The following is a 21,978-nucleotide window of genomic DNA, read 5'->3' as shown; positions in this document are numbered from 1 at the left end:
TCATATTGAATAGTGAATATACTACAAAACACACACACATTCACTTAGTATTTATTTGCCAGGTGAAAATAAAACATTTTGAAAGTAAAACTATTTCCAAGAATACAAAATATGTCCCACTTATTCTCTTATTTGTGGGCTGCCAGGTAAATTAAACTTGCCTTGCACAAATCCAATTAACATAAAACAAGCTTTAGGTGCAAAATCTGTACAGACCCTGTGAACAGAACTGCAGACATTCAGACAGCTAAGAGAAATGTAATTTACAAGTCAAAGTCTCAGTCTTTAACTAGCTTTCACAGCTGTGTGATGTACATCTCATAGTGAGAAAACCAATTAGTCCATCTTGTCCTCATTGGTTTCTTGTTTGAGCTCATGTGAATAGCAGCATTTGTCTCCATGTGTGCATGTTCCCTAAAAAAGAATGAATAGCATTTTTTTTATGATTGTGTTTGAGTGAGTTATTTTCCATTAACTCCAAGACACCTAAATCTTGAAAAATAACTATTTAAAATCTGACTTGTACATTAAAGGGATAGTTCACCCAAAAATGAAAATTATCCCATGATTTACTCACCCTCAAGTCATTCTAGGTGTATATTCTTCTTTCAGACAAATAGAATCAGAGTTATATTATAAAAATGTCTTAGCACTTCCAAGCTTTATAAATGGCAGTGAATGGCAGTGAATGGCTGTTTCTGGTTTGAAGTCCATAAAATGAAGTCCCTCTGACTTCTGCTAAATGTCGTTGCCGTGTTCACGAGAGACTGCGCAGGACACAGGCATAGCGCAAGTTCTGGTGATGAACATGGACACGCAGAGGATGGGAGCAAAACAAAACTTGTTCTCGCAAGAACTAACATTTTTACCGGAGCGTCATACACCGGAACACCAGTCTCTCGTAAACTATCACTTAAGTTAGAGATAAGTTTTAGTTTTAAATATGGATATTTTTCTCACACAAACACATCGCTTCGCTTCAGAAAGCCTTTATTAACCCCCCTGGAGCCATGTGGATGCACTTTTATTTACTTCAATTCAGAAACAGCCATTCACTGCCATTATAAAGCTTGGAAGTCCTACTGTATTCATCTGAAAGAGGAATGTCATATACTGGATGACTTGAGAGTGAGTAAATTATGGGGTAAATTTTATTTTTGTGTGAACTATCCCCTTTAACTCTTTACCTGCCATCAACGGAAATGTCCATCATTTAAGAGACGCTTCCCCATCATTGACCAACTATTACACTGTTATAAGGCGTATGAATGTAATCTAGATGAAGACCAAAATGTATTTTCTTTTGCTCAAAATGTTGCTTTTTTTCTATGACTCTTGCCTACATTCAAGTGTTGATAAAAAAAAGAATGCATGAAGCTAGAATAAGCATTTTTTTTGTTTAAAAGCACTTTTGTGAAAATGGTCAAAAGCTGGCAACTTTTACAAAAAAAATGCTGGTAGGGAAAAAGCTCTCACACATCCTGGAATAAGAGTTGGATACTTCTTGGACTTAAAGAGACACATTATTATTATGCCCTTTTACAATGTCTTTGTTTTTGAGATCTACTAAAATAGTTTTTCATGCTTGAATGTTAAAAAAAATATGTTACATTGGGCAGCACCTGTCTTCAAAGACAGTTCCTGTCGCTATGAAGCCCCTCTTCTGAAAAACTAAATGTGCTCTTATTGGTTGGCTGGACCAGTGTGTTGTGATTTGTCAACTGCTTTCAGTGTGTTTTGGAAATGTCACACCCTTTATCATAACCACAAGTTTCAACAGAATACAAACGCAACTCAACCAGGCCTCAGCCCCCTTTTTTGTCTATGCTTTGGGCTGAAATTATTTAAATTAGGAATATTGTGACATACATTATTAAACAGAAAAATTAAAACTAAAATCGAGGCATTTCAGTGAGTTAAGAAACTGTGTGCACTGATATAGAGAATAACTCCCTTTGGAGTGGACTTTGTGCTTTGTAACTGCAGATCCCTTTCATGCTCAAACAACATTACACACTACAGAAAGTAGAAAATGTAAAACAGCATTAATAGGCCCTCTTTAACTTTGAAAATCAAAGACAATAATTCACTTCTGAATTGAAATTCTCAAAAAAAGCTAACAAAGCAACATGTTTGAATGTCTCTGAAATCCCCACTATATACTGAATTCAAGTGAACGTACCTTTCGAAACCTCTTACATGGGAGGCTCTTGAGTTGAGAGGAGTCTGTGATCGGTTTCTTTCTTTTACCCTGAAAGTGTTTTCTTTTGTCTTCCAGTTCAGAGGAGATTCCTCCACTAAACACAAGAGGGGAAAAAGAGATGATTTACACTTTTAAGATCAAATAAAATATTTTGACTGCGCTTTGACAAAAGAATAGAAGTAGTAAAACCGACCCAGCTCTGGCACGTGCTTTGGGTCCCCAGTTGGCCTGTGGGTTCTCCTGGAAACGTGTGAGGTGACGTTTTCGTGACTGAGGGTTTGCGTCCTCTCTGATCTCAAAGCAGGCCTGAAGACTAAATGACAGAATATGAGGATTACAGGTAATAAATCTCTATTAAGCTAAAACAAAATGAAACCATAATTAAACTAAAAGGCACAGCAAAAGATTTGACTGGGGTTTTAATATAAAAAGTAGCCATCAGATGAATATATATAAGGCGTCTGATCCTTACGATGGCTCTGTGGAGAGAATGCGATGGGCAGGACTGGTTTCTGATAACCGCTCTCTCTTCACAGGGTTTGACTTTTCCTGAGGAATAAGCAAACAGAGAAATGACATTAGAAAATGAGGCGTTATCTTAAGAACTTTTAGGGAGGATCTTATGAGTGGATGGCGATCACTAACCCAGCACCGCATGATATCCCACAACACACCAGCGGGAGCGTCGGTCTTCACAGCATTCTTACAGGCATGAGAAAAAGACACTCTGTACCCAGCGTGCATGAGAGCTGACCTACACAACAGATAGTAAGTGAAGACACACTGCTATCTACATATGTGTTACAGTACAGTGCAAAAGTGTCATCAAGGCATTTTATGTGATAAAAAAAATAAAAACAGTAATATTGTGAAATATTATTTTTATTGAAAATAATGTTTTTCTAATTCATTTATGTGATGGCAAAGCTGAATTTCCAGCATCATTACTCCAGTCTTCTGTGTCATATTGTGTCACAGTGTTATCCTTCAGAATCATTTTTATGATTGCTTAACATTTTGGTGGAAATTGTGATTCTTTAAGGGCTGTGACAGTGGCAGCTTTTTACCCCCGCGGTGGTATAGGGCTGTGCTGGTGAACATGACAACCACACCATAACATAACATAAATGCCGAACGAGACTTCATTTACGTCTCTCAAGATTTGGGAAAATAAATAAGGGATTCCATGTCCAGTAGAATAAAATGGAGTAAGCCTATTGTTAAATTTGTGGAAAATTGGGTGACCAGATCACAAAACGCAAAGCTTAAATTTGGCTCACCTCACAATATCTACCTATCTTGTTCGGCATGAATGTTATGTGTCCATGGCTGTGAGGTAACATTAAATTGCGGACCTATTATTTATTTTATAAATAAAGCGTTGTGCTTCACTCGTGTCAGAATATCCACGTAAAACAGCATTCACATAAAAAAAATGTTTGGCTGACCACCACCGGTGATAATACACAGGTTGAAAATGTTGTGAGTTTACCTGAATTGCAGCATGGGCGGTGTGTTGCAGTGGACTGTGCTGCTCAGATGATCTAAAGCATAGTACAGAGGAACATCCTGCAGCTCCTGAAACACACATTTTTCTCTCAGCACTCAATCTCTATTCAATTACCCATTCAATTACTTTTACATTAAAAGATGTTATAATTATGTTGATGATTATTAATATTAAGTTTAATAACGACTGACCTCGGTCACCATGCTAAGCACCCCTTCAATCCGCTTGGATGTTCTGAAGCGAGTGGGGTTTCCTGAAATGGCACCCAGAATCTTCTGAACAAATGTAATGTCATGAAGAGGCTCCGCCCAGACTGGACCGCCCAACTAGAAACAAAGTTCATGGTTGACATATTCTATAGCTTGATAGTTGGTTTTATACAGTGATGCACTGATATTACAATCCTGGCCAATACGACAAGTGGATCATTATTTTTTAATGTTATTACATTATTTGTGTTTTTTAAGACATATGAAACATAAGAATAAATTAACTATTAAATTGAACAATTAAATATCTGAAATTTGCTGATATATGTCCAATATCGACTGATACTAATATTTAAAGAAAGCTATAATATCGAGAGATAACAAACATGGTTAATAAGTAGGGATGCATGATATAGAAGTACAACTAACAGATATTTTTTTGTTTTTGTATAGATGATTCAGACCTGGTGTCTCTGCCCACAGTGTTCACAGTTAGGCCCTACAGGTGGTCCCGTGGCTGCTGAATACTTCATACTGTAACAGACACATAAATATACACAAACTGAAACACAATGATACTTCCAGTACAAAGGGATTGAAAAAAAAAGTAAAACAGGAGATAAAAGAACAATCCTGGAGGTAGAAATACTCACTGTTTGCCTTGGCTCACCCTCTTCCCCATCCTCTGCAGATGGTATGCACCACAGCCAACACAGTTGTACAACAGCGCCTGCTTACTGCAACACAAACACAGATGTTTGAATATTTCTGAAAGAACTCCTCTCTCATGCTTCCCAGGGCTGCATTCATTTGATCAATAATACAGTAAAAATAGTAATAATTTTAAAAATTACAATTTGAAATACATTTTATTCCTGTGATGGCAAAGCTGAATTTTCAGCAGCAAATATGCCAGTCTTCAGCGCCACATTATTTAGTATTCAAGAACTATTTATGATATTATTATTATATTTTATTATTTTATATTATTATATTATTATAATAACTATTTATTATTATTATTATATTACAAAATTTAAATGTTATAAACAGTTGTGCTGATTAATTTTTCTGTGGAAACCATAATATATTTGTTGTGTACAAGATTCTCCAATGAATAGAAAGTTCAAAAGAACAGCATTTATTTGAAATAGAAACCTTCTGCAACATTATAAATGTCATTACTGTCACTTTTAATGAATCCTTGCGGACTAAATAAAATAACGTATTGGCCCCCACAAATTTTGGGCGGTAGCATTTGCACTTTTTTTACGTACATTATTATTACACTCTATTTAGACAGTAAACCGTGTATATTACCTTGCCGAGTTTTTGACTACAGCCTGTCCGGTTTTGACTCTGACGAACACACGGATGTAGAAATCCACACTCACGCTCAAGAGAGGTTCAATGTAGCGCTGATGCACGGCTGCTCTCTGATCTAAACTGTGCAGGATTATACGCAGGGCCTAGAACAAAAAGAAAGGAAACGTGATGAAGAGTTGCCTTTATTTTATCCATGCACAATGCCAGTGAAGCCATCTTACCATCTCATGACAGTATTTGGACTTGATGGACATAGAGCCATATTTGCTGTAGCAGGTCTCCCCACTGTTTCCAGCCATTACAGCCATGTCCGTACATGTGACGCAAAGCAACCCTGACAACGATAGAGCGAGAGTACTCAAGGAAATGTGCTTGATCAATTCAAAATGTGCATTTGAGAGAAAGGCTACAGCGAATGACTCACCTCCTTCACTGACAGCCTGCACAGCCGCGTCCAGAAATGGTGATGGGCTGCCATAGGGGTCAAGATCGATTATATCATAGCGTTCCTTCCTCCCTCTTGCCTCATACATTACCATACTGGACACATGGTGTTATACCAGGATTTAGGACATAACAGAATAAATTAAAAATCATTTTTAGTAAGTGAAATAAAGATGCAATTAAAAATATACATAAATATTAAATGGAAAACTTTTTTTTTACATGGTAATACTTTAAAATAAGGTTTTGTTTGTTAATATTAGCAAACTAAATTAGTAATATGAACTACAATGAACAAAAATACATTTAAGATCAAAAGTTGTATCTATCAACATTAGTAATGCACCATGAACTAAAATATATTTACATATATTAAACATATATTTTTAACATTAACTGAAGTTAATAAATGCTAAGAAATACCAAAAGAACTACTAAAATGTACTTGCTATTTTTTTTTAAATAAATTTGAGCTAATTCAAAATATTAATAAATTCTACTATAGCATTTAAATAATACTAAAATAACACTTAACAAAATGAGCCAATACAGCTGTCAACAGTTGTTTGTTAGTGTACAAGCAAAAAATATATAAATATTAGATTAAAAAAACAATAACTTAAAAAACATAACCAAAAATTACAATTAATTTACACATATTATAATAAATTAAAAATGATTTAAAAAGTTATTCAAAATTAATAAAACAGAAAAAAGAAAAGAACGAAAATGATTTAATTATATCATTAAAACATAAATATTATTATATATTATATTTGTTTACCTGCATGTCATGAGACAATTAACCAGCCTCAGAGAACCAGTATATAATTATTAATTATTAACCAGTATGAATTATACCCTACAGATACAGTAAGCTGAGCCTTGGATAAAACTAACTCGATACTACATATTATATCGTTTACATTAACAATATAAATCATCACATTTTTATATCGCGATATCTGGATATACAATGTATCGTTACAGCCCTAGTAAATAGATGTTTGTGAGTGCATAAGCAAATATTTGAATATGTAAACAGTACCTGGCATCTCTTTGGCTGGCTTGCAGTATGTGGGACACGTTGTTGTGTTGTGCATTGCGGGCGATCAGGGCAGCAGCTTTAGCAGAGTAATCATTAGCAGTGATGTTCTTCAGGCCAGGAACCTCCAGAGCAAAACGTACTGAACGCAGGCCTGACGCCGCCAGACCCTCCAGCACACACAGACCTTGCTAGAGCAAAAGAAAGAGATAAATCACATTATTACATTTACTCATTGGCAGACACTTTTAGCCAAAGTGATTCAAAAATGAGGGAGAGGGGAAAAAAAGTGATCCATAAGGAGACTACTGAAAAAAACAAGAGTTATGTAGAATAATCTTACATCTAAAATTAGTTTAAAATTAAAATAAAAGCTAGTTTTACATTTATTTTAATAATTACATTTATAAAATAATTTAATTTAAATATTTTATATTATGTTTTATATGTTTTTAACTAATTAATTACCACTCTTTTGCATTCTAAAACAATACTCGCTCGCTTGAAGGTTTATTCAGTCTGATATATACATCCTGAGGACTAATTCACATCATCATAAAAAGTCATGCTGTAAGTATATCACATAAGTATCAATGTATCATTGTTAGATAAAATAAAAATGATTAAAAGTCATTAATTACAACGATGCTGAAATAAAACGAAATGCAAATATTAGATGAAAAAAAGAAGAAGTGGTTTTGGCATCTAACTGAAATTAAATTAGTTTATGTTAAAGTAATACAAATTCTAAAATAGAAAATACATTTGTCAATAAAAAAACACATTTAAAAATCACAAAAACATAGAGTAAAACTAAAACGAAAATTGAAAGTATAAAAAAAAGCCATCTCAAAATATAAATAAATACTGTAATAATACTAAAAATCACACTGTAGCGTGCTCACAGACCTCACATCTTTCCCCTACAGAGGCAGTGATGTATTCCTTCTCATCAGCCTCGTCTTCCTTTTGTTGCTCATTTTCAGGCTGTTCTGATGCTTCCTGATCCACCGTACCATTATTCTCCTCTGAGAGTCGTACCACGACTCTGTCTTTCTCACCCGGGACCAGGATCCGGATGCCCCTTTGAGCCAGCTTCTCCCTAGCAAACTCTGTGATCACCGCACACCTGATTGAAGAAAGTATATGGGAAGTTCAAAGGCGAGATTTGAAAACAACACATCACGAGATGTCACAATGGATGGCATACTCACGTTAAATCTCGGTTAAACTCTTGCACAGGGTTGTAGAACACCTCATTAGCACTTGGGAATAAAATGGCAGCCTTTCCCTCCCTGACAACTGTCTCGCCTGGTAAAAGCCCAGGTTGTGTAGATGATGTCTGAATGCTCTCTGTAGAGCTGGAGGGATTGGTGTCTTCCTTTGGCACTGCTTTGGAAGTACTGTCAGCACCTACACCGGTGATGTCCTGAGATTCTTCGGGGTCTTTCTTGCTGTCCATTGTCCTGAAATTTTTCAAGACACAACTGTGCCCTGTTGTGAGGATCCGAAGGAAGAATGATCTCTTCTTAGGAAATGCTAATGACAAACTAGGACATCTAAATAATACCTGAAGTGTAGTCCTAGCTAACATCTACCAAAAAAAGCCTTGTGACCTGTCAAGACAAAATTAAGTTGAGTTAACAAGTGCTTATAAACTCCCACATGCTGACAACTTAATTAAAAACACATAAATACAAAGCCTGCCAAATTCCCACCCATTTTAACCGATGAATATCCATAACTTTGTTTAATTATTCTTTTTTTCTCTAGTCAATCGTTTTAAAATCGTTATACACTGTACTCACATACAGCAATTTCAATCTCCTAACTTCAATATTTATAAATTCCTTGATAACTTCAGTATTTCTATTTCCTATAACTCAAAATGTCCATCTTCATGAACCATAAAAAGCTAACAACCTCAGATTTACATTTAATAGAAATCTTTCTAAACCTGGGCATCTTCACATTCTCAATGTAACTAGCCAAGCTAGCGTTACAATTTATCTCGCCTTTCTACTTACCGCTAATTATCCTTTTAAAAAGATATTTTAGTAATGTCATAGCAAATCCATCACGAACAAAAACAAAACAGATAACTTAATGTACACTACCACAGAGACTTGTCAACAGTTAGCTCGTGTGTTTTCAGGGAGGATTCACGTGTAGCCCACGACTGCGAAATACGGAAGCCTTGTAGTACTAAACGCCTTACAGAGACGCAGGAACTGCGCACGCGCACAGCGACCTATAGAAAGCGCTACACTGTAAAACAAGGAAATCGAGGACAAAGCAGGATCATTTAGGAAGTCGTTTCTAAGCATTTAGTTTTTATTTTATTTATAATATACTACATTTTATCTATACTACACATAGCAGAAATTACAGAATGCTATTGTAACTAACAATGTCAGAATATAATATTTTATCATATAGTTTTTTATTGACATTACAAGACACTTTTTTGTCTGTGTTTGTTTATACTTTGGCAATACTGTGTGCAAAAAAATCTTTGAAATTGTTGGACAGTAGGCTACTTCACAATTAAGGAAAAAAGTGTTTTTAATAGCTATACTATAATAGTTTAATAATCAGACATATGTCTCTAATAGCACTGCCCAGTTAACCATTTTTGGTTCCCAGAACAAACATTGTAACGTTCCCTGTTGGTTAGTCAGCAGAAAAACAAAAATTTACGTAAATAGAACATTCTCTTTAGGTTATAAACATTAAAATCAAATATATAACATGTAGGGAACATTCTCTTTAAATTCTAAAAATAAAATCCTAAAATAACCTGCAGCCTGCAGGGAACGTTCTCTTTAGGTTATAAACCTAAAATAACCTACAGGGAACGTTCTGGGCAACATAACCCCAAAATAACCATATGGGAATGTTCTGTGTTTACTGGTGTTATTTTATCTGCTCTTTTATTTGAATGAACTAGCATTATTATGAACAAGTGTTGTTATGCGAATGGTTTATATTGATTGTGTGTGTGTGTGTGTGTGTGTGTGTGTGTGTGTGTGTTTGGGGGGGGGGGTGATCAAATGAAAACAAATACATTTTGGGGCGGAAAAGTAAAATATTCATTGATCTCCGATTCAGTCAACTTTGCAGGTGTCATGACAGTATTTAACTATTTTGTAATTAAAATGTCTCTATTCATAATTTTATATTTAAAATAAATTCCATCACTAGCCTACATGTTCTGAAAACTTTATGCCGTAAAGTAAGTGCAGCATTAAACATTCCTGCATCTCTATGCCACCACAGATGCTCCTTGTGCAAATGTCACATTCGAACTAATAATCTAATCCAGTCACGCTCTATAAACACTAATTGTCTATACGCCATATAATTTGACCCCATTAGAGCGACGTGGTGGACATATTTCGGAGGCGTTTAGTACAACCTCTTCTCCAGTGCGCCATGCAGAGCTGTGTTGGCATGCACTGCGCGTAGCACCCAGATCCCTCTAGGGCTTCACCTGAGTCTAGACGCTTCACGCTGCTCACTTTCTCCGCACTGCCGCACGCGCAACCACGGCCGTCTCGCGCACAGGCTGATCCAGCGGAGAGCGCGCGGCGCGATTTCATGTTTTGGCGTTCGGCAGCGTTCTTTTTCGTGGTCTGTGCGTAATCGGTAACTCTGTGCTCTTTAACCGGGGTGACAAAATGATGCACCCCTCGATTATTCTGCGCTCGGGTGTCTTGCCTGTACGTTCACGATGAATGGCTGCCCGTAGAGAGAAAGAGTCTTGACTCCTCCATTGAAACACTTTCCAGCAGATTGCAGTCTAGGGGGTGAGTATTTTAATGCATGCACGAGAGGGTCATGCCACTTTGAGTGGGGTCAAGGGGCCATCACGTGGGTTAAACAAGGGGTCGCGTTAGTTATTGTTGTGGCACGGGGTAACTGAGAACATTTTAAGCGGATTTTGGATGGGGGTATTGTTTTGTGAAGGTGTGCGATTGCTTTAGATGGGGGATGGGCTTGCAAAACTTTAACCACTTCAATGACTTGCTGCCGAGAGCTTGATTTATGGTGCATATACATTCATTTATATTTTCCAACTTTTTAGCCATGCATAACATCGCTTTGCAATGTTAAAACTTGTTTCTGGACGATTTGAGGATTTGTACTGGATGAGGGCATTATTGTGCTTTCAGACGTCAAGTGGTTAATGGTGTCTTGTCTCGCGGATCAGTGTGACTCGCCCCCCAGTTGCTGCATTTGTCCCGGGATGACCTGTTGATGTCTGGAAAAGATGGAGCCGAGCCCCCTTCCTTTTCCTCCAAAATGGAGTAGAATTTAACCACAGAATATGTGATGTGAAACCCAATGATCGCGCCGCGTGCATAAATATGACTACTTAAGAAAGCCAAATTGCAAGTATGTGGGATAATAATTATAATAATATTATTATTAATAATAATAATAATGCATGCATGCATGCATACATATGATATGGTTGCTGCTGGGAAAATCAAAACGTTTTTGGTATAGATATTCTGGTATGTGCATGACTGTAATCTAGCCCGACATTGCATAGCATTGCACTGGCACCGTGGGGGCGAGAGAAACGGATGTGGGCTTCTCAATAATTCATCTATCAGACTATTTTGGTGGCAGGATTTTTGAAGTCTGAGCAGCTTTTAGCTCTTTGGTCGCAGCATCAAGTGAGGAAACCAGGAAATTAGGGTATTATTTCTTGTATTGTTTGCCCCCCGGGGCCCGTGCCAACCCGGAGCTTGTGTCCAGCTGGGCAGCGGTGCGGGCACACACTCTCACCGGGTACCGCAGCCCTTCCGCGGCCGCCCACATCACAGAAACACCGGCGTCCGACTCTCACAGTGAGACTGCAAACTATTGCTAGTTTATTACATGTACGCTTTTGATTAAAACTGTTGTTATTATGCTTTGGTAAATAGTGCTGTTCGAGTGATACAGAACAAATGGTGAATTAACGGCATTTTCGCTTCTTAGCTCCTGAACTATATTAATCGACAATCATTTAACTAGCCTACTACTTTACGTATAACTAAGTTTGTACGAATTTTTATCGGTTTCTTAAAATGTGATTGCTAGTAGCTAAATGACTAGCTTTAACCCTTTAAATTAGGATCGTATAAATGAACAACGGCTATTGGCTACTGTACTGTTTCAATTTTTTTGTTTATCGTTACGCAATTAATTATTATTTGGCGTAATATTAATAAACACCATAATGATATTTCGACATGTACGTTTTAATCGATGGAGTGGCGGCTACTATCAGAGTTATTGCAAGAATAATTGCAGTAACTGCATGGTAAATGTGTGTATACACATATTTGTTTGTTATAGGTTAAAGAGTGTAAATGGAAGTTTCTTTAGTAAGTTTTGGGTTTGTAACTTTGCATAACCTTGCTTGCTGCTCACCCAGATAAATATTTGATCTGCTTTATATATGCATGTGACCTCCTGATCAACCTTTGTACAGAGACACAATGCAAGAAGTTGGAGTGAAATTACTCAGTAAACTGGGGGATTTTTGACCAAACTGTAAGGTACTTTTCAGTAGTTGTGTTTTAACACTCAAGAAGAACCTGTGATGATGAACGTAACATTTTTGATTTAGAATTGCTTTAAAAGTGTTAAACTGATCTGTATTAGCAGACTGAACATACGTAAACAGTGTATGTACATACAAGTAACTGCACTTAAGTCTGAGGAGTTGTTGGTCATTTAGTACACCGATATGATTTAATGTAACATGCAAATAGAAACCTTAAATATATACAAGTTATAAATTCCTCTGAAGCATTTTGGATTTCATTATACAGGATGGATGACTTTTGTAAACCATGTATTCATTTTCTGCTCCTAAAAGGATTTTAAGTACTTGTCATTCCGACCGACCTTTGGCTTAGAGCATGTCCTAAAATATGTATGATCCTAAAAAGAATACACTGTAGGATAAATTGTTTATGAGCCACCGAAAACCTCTGGATTGCCCTTGGCATGTGCTCTAATCTTCAGTTATATTAATGTGTATCATCAACGTTTATTGCTTTTGTTCTTTGTCTATTATTTTTCTGTGGAGAATGTATGCATTTTCTGTTTCTATGTTATGGACTTGACAGTCATGGGATGTTGTTCGTGAGACTGCACGCACTGACCTTGGAGTTATAACAGAGTAGCACTGTGTGGCTTCATGTTTTTAAAAGAATAGATAATATACTGTAACTGTGTGTTTGTGTTATGATTCCAGAAATCTTTGAAGCTCCATTTAAGGGATACACAGTTTAAATATATGTATGTGAGACAATTTGCTACTTTTTTTTATCGCTACAGAATTTCTCTACACTCTTATTCAAAAGTTTAAGGTCAGTAAGGTTAATTTATTTAGCAAGGATGCTTTAAATTGCTCAAAAGTGACAGTAAAAACCTCTTTAATTTTACAAGAGATTTTTATCTTGAACTTTACTCATCAAAGGCTTCCTGAAAAAAAAAAATCATGTTTTCTTTCTGCAAAAATATTAAAAACCACAATGGTTTTCAACATTGATAATAATAAGAGATGTTACTTGAATAAATTCCGCTTTTCCATTGCAGGAATAAGTTTAATTTTAAATATATTGATAGAAAACTAGTTTTTTAAATTGTAATAATATTTCACTATATATATATGATGAGCAAAAGAGACTTTTTAACATCAAAAACATTAAACCTAAAAAATCAACCAATCAAACTCTTTGAAAATATAACCTCAAGATTTTAAATATGACGATTTGAAATAGTGTGATATTCAAACAGTCATACAAACAATTATACATTAAATATGATTATTTGTGTATATACCCGTCATCATATCTAATTGGCAAACTTTTTCACATTTTCCACACTGATAGTGAGAACATTTCTTGAATTCTGTGGAGTTGATATGGTAAAATGTATTAAACAACACTGATTATTAGTAAGCGTTAACATGAAATTATAATTATATATATTTTTAAAATGAGCACAAAAGGGTTGGGTACTTGGGAATGTGTAAAAATTTCAATGACAGGCAAAATTTTGTTGGAACCTACAGATATATCCGCATAATTGCGCTAATGTGTATTCTGTGGACTGGTCATTATTATATGATCATTTAACTGAAGTGAAAAATAAGTGTTTCGTTTTCTGTTTTCACAGACTCTGTAGTGCTGGGCTTTAAGATATGGCTCAGATGCTGCAGATGGCGATTCCCAACTTTGGCAACAATGTCCTGGAGTGTCTTAATGAGCAGAGGCTTCAGGGTCTGTACTGTGATGTGTCAGTGGTGGTGAAGGGTCACACATTTAAAGCCCACCGGGCAGTGTTGGCTGCCAGCAGCTCTTACTTTCGTGACTTGTTCAACTCTGGAAGTAAGAGCTCTGTAGTGGAGTTACCGCCAGCAGTTCAGCCTCAGAGCTTCCAGCAGATCCTTTCCTTCTGTTACACCGGTCGCCTTAGCATGAACTTAGGCGATCAGTTTCTCTTAATGTACACAGCTGGATTCCTGCAGATTCAGCAGATTATGGAAAAAGGCACGGAGTTCTTCCTAAAGGTCAGCTCACCAAGTTGTGACTCACAGGGTCTTCACACAGAAGAAATGCCTCCCTCAGAACCCCAGAGCCCCGTTACTCAAACTGGTAGTGGGACTGTAGGAGGAGCTGCGGTCACCACGGCAGCGGCTCGACCTACTTCTTGTCTTACACCTCTTCCATTGATGTCAAGGGTGAAGACAGAGCAGCAAACTCAGTCCCAGCAGCCCCAACAAGAAGCATCATCATATTCAGTGGTTTGCACTCCAGTTGCAAAGCGTCTTTGGGAAGGAGGTAGCCGTGAAGGAGGTGGAGGATCAGGGGGAGGTGGAGGAGGAGGTATGAGGAAGGCGGCCCGTTATTCACAGGAGGCGGCACGGGGCGTGGGTGGGGCACCACCTCAAAGTGCAGCTTTGTTGGGTGGAAGTGGTACCACTAATAGCAACAGCAACAACAATAACAACAACAGCAGTAGCACGCCGGAAGGCACCAGCCCAGGAACCCCAAGCATGTACACCAGTGACTCACCAATCTCTTATCACGATGATGATGAAGAGGAGGAAATCACAGACGAAACGACAGAAGAACAGTACAGACAGATCTGTAATATGTACACTATGTACAGCATGCTGAATGTAGGGGCAACAGGTAAGAAAAGTTGACTACAATTTTTTTTTTGACTGATTGCTAATATTTATCCATTAACTTTTTTGACTGACACTGCTGAACAGCGCATCGTGATAGTAGACCTTGGTATGTAGTGTAATTGTGGGAAAGAAATTGGGCAACGTATCGAACCTTGATGAACTCCATCAATAGGATAAACAGTAATGGAAACTGTCCTGTTTTTCCATTCACGGTTCCTCAAAAAGAATCTGAACAACATAACCAAACCAAAAAGGGGTGATAAATTAATTTTCTGTGTGCATTATTATTATTTTTTTAACCTCTTTTCCCCTTTGCTATCTTGGTTCAGCCAGTGAACGAGTGGAATCACTACCCGACCACCTCACAGTTGAATCGAGGGGAAGAGGAGTTCGAGTGAGGCAGGATCTGGCATCTCTTCCCACTGAGCTCATCGCACAGATCGGAAACCGCTGTCATCCTAAACTCTATGAAGAAGGTGACCCTGCTGAGAAACTGGAGCTAGTAACAGGCACCAGTGTTTTTATTTCACGTGCTCAGCTGATGAACTGCCACGTTAGTGCAGGCACACGCCACAAAGTGTTGCTCAGGCGGCTCCTTGCTGCTTTTTTTGACCGGTGAGTAAAGTTTTGTACATTTATTGCAAATTCTGCAAATAAACAAAAAACTTTGCAATTAATATTTAAAGGAATTGTTCTCCCACAAATAAACATTCTGTCAAAACGTATTTACCCATATTACTTTCTTTCACAAGAAATAGATGTTTAGCATAATGTTCAAGCTGCATAAATGAAAGTTGGTGATCTTATGGGTTTGGCATTACATGAGGGTGATTAAATGATGCCAAAATTTTCATGATTGAACTAGCTCAAATAATAAATAATAGATTAGTAAGACCTTTGAACATCTTCAAAATACAAATCGAAACGCAGTTAACTGTCTGTAACCCTTCCACAGACAGCAATGTATTTAACACTTTCAAGGCCAAGAAAGGTAGTAAAAACATCGTTAAAATAGTTCATGTGACTACAGTGGTTCAACCTTAATTAATATATAAATACTGTATATCATATATAAAGCTACTAGAATATTTTTTTGTGCAAAACCCCCCAGAAAATAACGACTTTATTCAACAATTTCTTCTCGTTTGTCATTCTCCTACGCTGTTGATATAGTAAATACAGTGCAGTGCTTCCGAGTTCTATTGCAGAACCTCAGCTCACCGCATGCGTCATGGTGCTGGTGTAAACAGCGCTGGCCAATGGTAAGTCAGCGTTCTGATGTAGAACCCGGAAGCACTGAATGCATTCTCGTCGTTTTATAAATATATTCATTTGTGTTCTGAAGATGAACAAAGGTCTTGTGGGTTTGGACCGACATGAGGGTGAGTATTTAATGACACAATTTTCATTTTGGGGTGAATTAACCCTTTAGAGAAAAACCTTGTTTTAGGGATTTAGGAAGTGGCTTTTTTAAATACAATTTAAGTTAGTTAAAATGGTCCGGAAGCAGTTTGTGTGAACAGTACTTGTTGATCCCATTTGCCCTTGAAATCTGTAGGTCAGATTCTGTGTTGCTTTAAAATTGTATTTTGAACTATTCTTTTCTGTTTTTCCTGTAGAAGCACTCTTGCAAACAGCTGTGGAACAGGCATCCGTTCCTCCACAAATGACCCCAATCGCAAGCCACTCGACAGTCGGGTTCTCCATGCTGTTAAGTGTAAGTGCTGTATTGATGCTGATAGTCTAATATTTAGTTATAGGTAAAACCTATGAAAATTCTATGAATCCAGCAGCTTTATCTACATTAAAACAGCCCAGTTGAATTTTTAAAGCTGTCATTAAAAATGAAAATTCACCTTATCTATTTCGTAAATGCATGTTATAGATGTTATTTTGCATGATTCATCTTTGTATTAACATATTTTTTTGCCTACAAAATGCCACAACTTATACCGGACTTCTCCAATCATGTAGTTCAGTTAAACCCCACCCCTCCACAAATGACATAAGGCTCACGCACCAAATCAAAACCCAATCACAATACAGAAGGAAATATCTGTTGCTACTTGTGACGTTAAGCATTAAATATCTTTGTGTAAAAAGTGCACAAAAAGCTAACGATAGTAAAAAAAAATTGTTGTTGTTTTTATCTCCAGTTTACTGCCAGAACTTTGCTCCTAGTTTCAAAGAGAGCGAAATGAACGCGATCGCCGCAGACATGTGCACTAACGCACGTCGCGTGGTGCGCAAGAGCTGGATTCCAAAACTGAAGCTTCTGATGGCAGAAAACGACGCTTATGCCAACTTCCTTCCGGACGCTGCCAAAATGGAGTCTGACGGCTTGGGGGTGGAGCATGCTTTCGAAACGGGATCCCTGGAAGGCGGTACAGCCTCTGATTCTGGCCAGTCGTCGACAGATGCCCTGCAAGGCGTGAGCGGGGATGGTAGCAGCCTGTTTTAGTGAGTAACACTACCATGGTTCAGCTTTTCTTTCACTTCACTCCTCCATTGTATCTGAGTCTCACCTTGGACGCTGATGTCATCGCGGAGTCGAGAAGTGTAACTGTTACTGTTGTTGAATCCCACTTTAAAATCTGGTAATTTTTTATTTCCTTGTAGATTTTTTTTTGATTGTACATTGTGGGCCCTCCTCTCCATACAGCAGAAACACATTCCTGAAGAGGAGGGACCCCCGGGGACATTTGGGGTGATCTGAAGGGGAAATGGTGTCTGGAAGCTCCAATCCAGTCTCAGAACACTGGCGTGAATCTGAATGTATCTTTTTTTTGGAGAATCCAGAAAGTTAAGATTGTATTCATCTGTTAATATTTAGTAGCAGTATATCTGCTTTTTGGACCCCATTTCCTCTTCCTGCACCAACACCCTTAGGCACCTTTTTCCTTTGAATGTTTTTATTTGAGCAACATTTGTAATTTTTTGCCAGCTTTTCCACTATTTGTCTTGCCAAGTATCCCAAGAGAAGCAGTTTGTCATGATTTGTGATATGAATTTATAAGAGGCAGATGAACCTGTTTTGCTATATCTGAAACTACTGTCGTGTTTTGATTGTTGATAGAGAGGGTCTGTGCGAGATTCTCACCTTTTGAATCAATGAATAGTGAATTGTTGTCCACATGTTTTTGCATTAGCGAAATCCAAATTTTAATCGTTTTATTTTGGTATATTACCAAGGCTTAATATTCTTACTTTGGTAGATTTAATCAAATCGACACGTTTTTACAGGCAAACTCCCACAAGCTTAAAAATCAAGGCCTTTTACATTTCTTTTGATGTCTTTAGTAGTTTTGTATAGATGGCACCTGACGAAGGACGGGTGTCTGTGTGTAAATGAGTGTGTATGGCGACTGCAGATGGTAGTTTTTGATGTGCTGTAACAGCTGACTGCTTCGCGCACCTATCGCACAAGTGTGGTGCATGCTGCCGCATGGCGCATTCTGACATGCTACGCCTCAGCGCCTCTGACAGAGATGCACTAAACGCTCTGATGAAGTGGGCCGAGTGCAGTATTAGAGATTGGCACAGCTATGGTGGCTCCAACCACTAAAGACCACTCTGAGAGTGGAAGCCCTTTTGTAGTTGTCTCTTTATGTGGATTTGAAAAGTCAGTTTTTAACTGTCTCTCTAGATGGTTTCGTTTTTTTTAGTAAGAGAAGTTCAAAGAGCTGCTGTAACCCTGGGTTCGGAGTTGAAAGAAAGTGACCGTGCCATTTAAAAGTGTAGTTGCACCTGTACGTGTTAAAAATGACATTCCCAAAGTATGACCTAAGCACACTTATGTCCTGTAATGGTCGACTAAATGGCTTGAGAAAGGCTGTGATTGGTCAAAATTCTCCCAGTCCAAAAGCATAACACAAAGTTTTATCCTAAAAACTATATTAGCACATTAGCCCTGTTATTTGTGGGTTTTTAATGTTTACATTAATTATTTTTTCCAGTTTTACCTCTTCTTTTAAAAAGACCAAAAATGAAAAATCAGTCACGATTTTCTTTAAGATGTGGTCACATCGGAAATGTTTTGCTCATGCTGCCCAACTGAAAGCTGCTTGGTTTGAAATTCAGCGTGACTTCTGTGTAACTTCTCTACACCATTATGAAGTTTAGCTGAAATTGTGCTAATATGACCGCGCCATTATTCTGTGAATTACAAAAGAAAAGATTTTAAAGAATGTTGCTATCCATCCAATTGGTTTTGGTAACCAATAAATTGGATCATTTGCTCAAAATATATAGTAGTAAAATAAAAATGATCATGCAATTATAAACTTAAAATAATTTTGGGTGAACTATCTATTTAAATTATATTTGTAAGCCTGTTTACGTAGACATTTCATGGAAGAAAAAGACAAAGGCAAGATTGTTTTGTTTTTTTAGAAGAAGAATTTTTACCTCTCGGCCACGTGGTACTATCCTAAGAGACTGCACCAAGTCTTAATCACAGTACGATAGGATACGAATGAGATATTTGCACAGAAATCTGAGCTGGATTGTTCAGCACTGCCTTAAAGAGTGGAAGTTGGTGCCTGGGAGTCTTACACAACTAGACTGCGACAGAGAAGGAAAGAATGCCTGGATGAGTCTGTGTGCGTGCTAGTGTGCTGTGCTACTTTTTTTTTTTAGTTTGAGTCTCTTTTTTTCATTTCCATTTTTGGAGACGCACGTGTTAATGTCTGTGCATTCATGCGATGAGGCTGACAGGAAAGCGAGAGCGTGTGCCAAAGGCATGCTCTTTATGTGTGTGCATTTGTTTATGTAAACGTGTTCAAATGTGTGTACGTCTGTTTTTTGTGTGCCAAATGCATGTCTGAGACAGTGTGCGTGGGTGGTGTTGGTGTTTGTGTGTGTGTGTGTGTGTGTGTGTGTGTGTGTGGGTTGACGGATGGATGGATGGGTGGGTGGTTGGTATGTGTGTATGCAGAGATCAGAGAGCTCTGTTTGTTTTTGTCTGACTCAGAGAGGGAGACATACAGTGCAGACGCAAGCAGAGAGGGGAGGGAATGGTGAGGAGATAGATGCTCACACACACTCACACTTAAACACACAACTGGTGCAGTGAGCCATTTCCCAAATGGAGGCATCAAACGGTACGCTTTGATTAAACAAACATCAGCTCGCATTGAATCCAATCTGGTTTGGCTCCATTGGGTTTGTTTCATCATTTTAGAGTTAGCATGAAATCAAGTGATTTCTTTTTAATACACGTTTCTGGGGTCTCATGTATAAAACTTTGCATAGATTTTATACACATCCACTCAAATTTCATATGTACACATGACATGTTTTGGGTATAATCAAAAGGTGTGAGATTCATAAAACCATGTTTGCCAGAACTTTTCCACCTCATCTTCTCCCTGAAATAATCATATATGGAATATACAAAGCTTTTTATTATGCATCGCCTAATTTGCATGCAATTTACATATGCATATTACTGCATTTAAAGTCAGCATGAAATGACAATTCACCCTGTCTGTTTTCAAACTGCATATAATGGATCTTTTGTGAATGATTCACCCATTAATGCTAGAAATATATATATATATTTGAAATATCTGTTTACATGGAAAACATATCATACACATTCAATGCCTATTTTGTGCTTATGCAACATTTATTCATGAGGCCCCTGCTGTTATTGTAAATCATTTCTGTGCATGTTTTTTCAAAAATAACTTTTTTTTTTATTTATGTTTTTTTTAAATGGAATGAAAAAAAAATACTTGCTTTGTTTCTTATGCTCTAATTTAATTTTAATGCATCCTCTTTACAATCGACTTCAGATTTGCTTTTACATTTGCCTCCAGTTTTGTTGTAAAACAACAACTTTTAATTATCCAATCATATCCAATCATACGTTGTTCAAATCAAATCCTGCCTTACATTTTGGGTTCTTACTAAATATTCCAATTTAAACGTATTGTGGAATTAAAATGGATTGCGACTGCCATTTTAATGTTGTCTTTAACCCTTTAACTGTCACCGTTGGCATTCTTTTTTTCATTGTCTTTTTTACTATCCCATGTATTATCCCATATTTTAGTAATAATCATAAACTGTAAAAACTTAAAGGGGGGGGGGTGAAATGCTGTTTCATGCATACTGAGCTTTTTACACTGATAAAGACTTGGATTCCCATCCTAAATATAGACAAAGTTTCAAAAACTAATGTTAGATGTTTGATAGAGTATTTCTGTGTTAAAAAATACTCCTTCCGGTTTCTCACAAGTTTCGGAGAGTTTTTTTCGAGTATGGGTCCGCTTGACGTCGACAGAGCGGAAGGTCCTTGTATGGGCCGTACGGGCTCTTCACGTGGAAGGGTGCGCGCGCGTGACTAGAAGCGAGAGAGCAAATGCACGCCCATAAACACTGCTCTCAGCTGCAGCAGATCCAGTCGTCCGTGAACACTTATGTCAGTTATAGTCCGCGCCACGCTCCACTTTATTCCTATGGCTGACATCAAGCGACTTCAACTCTTCAGCACAGCATTCCCGGGAAGGCAGCGCTGCATTTGAACCGATTTGAACGCAGAAATGACGGGAAGCTTCACAACATACGCTTAGGTCGTGTCGCAAAAGTGGATCTCCACGGTCACTGCTGTCACAGGACTTCACGAAATCAACAGTTACCAAAGAAGTGTGTTTTTGACGGCGCGGTCCCAACGATAAAGGTTCGGTCCTGCTTTGGAAGCAGGCGGTGAGTAAAACTACTTCAAAAAATGTCTATGCTGTTGGCTATCGTCGCGTAAGTAAACATCAGTAAACAACACGATCGTGTATAACGTTAGTTAATTTATCAATGGAGCATGCGATCTATGGTGTGTGTTTAAATACATTCGTTTAGCTGACCACTATAGGTTTCAGTTTGTTTATTGTAAAACCACCCAAACATAAACCTAGCGTTCTCACAAAGCGTGCTTCATCATTCAAATGCGCTAACGGTTACTCCATTGTTGTTCTCTATATAACGTTACACTTGTCTGATGGGCAAAACCGTTTTGCTTGCTACGGCTAATGTTTAGTC

At 37.6% G+C, this 21,978-nt stretch overlaps 2 protein-coding genes across 9 annotated transcripts; one reads left to right on the top strand and one right to left on the bottom strand.

The window, feature by feature from the left end:
• Positions 1-35: 35 nt before the first annotated feature.
• Positions 36-10,367, bottom strand: trmt1 (tRNA methyltransferase 1). 4 transcript variants are annotated; one of them, XM_067432281.1, is made up of 16 exons: positions 10,231-10,367; positions 7,952-8,353; positions 7,647-7,866; positions 6,741-6,928; positions 5,673-5,788; positions 5,470-5,582; positions 5,243-5,391; positions 4,576-4,659; positions 4,387-4,456; positions 3,905-4,039; positions 3,696-3,781; positions 2,849-2,957; positions 2,676-2,752; positions 2,397-2,516; positions 2,183-2,297; positions 36-414 (listed from the first exon to the last, which is right to left on the bottom strand). In XM_067432281.1, exons 2-16 carry the CDS (start codon positions 8,329-8,331, stop codon positions 337-339), a joined length of 2,040 nt encoding a protein of 679 aa, XP_067288382.1. In that variant the 5' UTR covers positions 8,332-8,353; positions 10,231-10,367; the 3' UTR covers positions 36-336. The 4 variants fall into 4 exon arrangements, with proteins under 4 accessions (XP_067288382.1, XP_067288381.1, XP_067288380.1 ...); XM_067432280.1 differs by lacking the exon at positions 10,231-10,367 and adding an exon at positions 8,855-8,930; XM_067432279.1 differs by lacking the exon at positions 10,231-10,367 and adding an exon at positions 8,765-8,922.
• Positions 10,368-10,411: 44 nt separating this feature from the next.
• nacc1b (nucleus accumbens associated 1, BEN and BTB (POZ) domain containing b) lies at positions 10,412-18,623 on the top strand. Of its 5 annotated transcripts, none has more exons than XM_067432287.1 (6): positions 10,412-10,546; positions 13,923-14,941; positions 15,270-15,555; positions 16,560-16,657; positions 17,097-17,400; positions 17,606-18,623. In XM_067432287.1, coding segments are annotated over exons 2-6 (1,683 nt in total). In that variant the 5' UTR covers positions 10,412-10,546; positions 13,923-13,947; the 3' UTR covers positions 17,607-18,623. The 5 variants fall into 5 exon arrangements, with proteins under 5 accessions (XP_067288388.1, XP_067288384.1, XP_067288387.1 ...); XM_067432283.1 differs by having other exon boundaries at positions 17,603-18,623; XM_067432286.1 differs by having other exon boundaries at positions 17,560-18,623.
• Positions 18,624-21,978: the final 3,355 nt, after the last annotated feature.

The sequence above is a fragment of the Pseudorasbora parva genome, chromosome 22 (genome assembly GCF_024679245.1).
Source record: "Pseudorasbora parva isolate DD20220531a chromosome 22, ASM2467924v1, whole genome shotgun sequence".
In the NCBI taxonomy this organism is placed as follows: Eukaryota; Metazoa; Chordata; class Actinopteri; order Cypriniformes; family Gobionidae; genus Pseudorasbora; species Pseudorasbora parva.
Note: the sequence above shows the minus strand (reverse complement) of the source record. Positions and strands in the feature narration are given on the sequence as shown.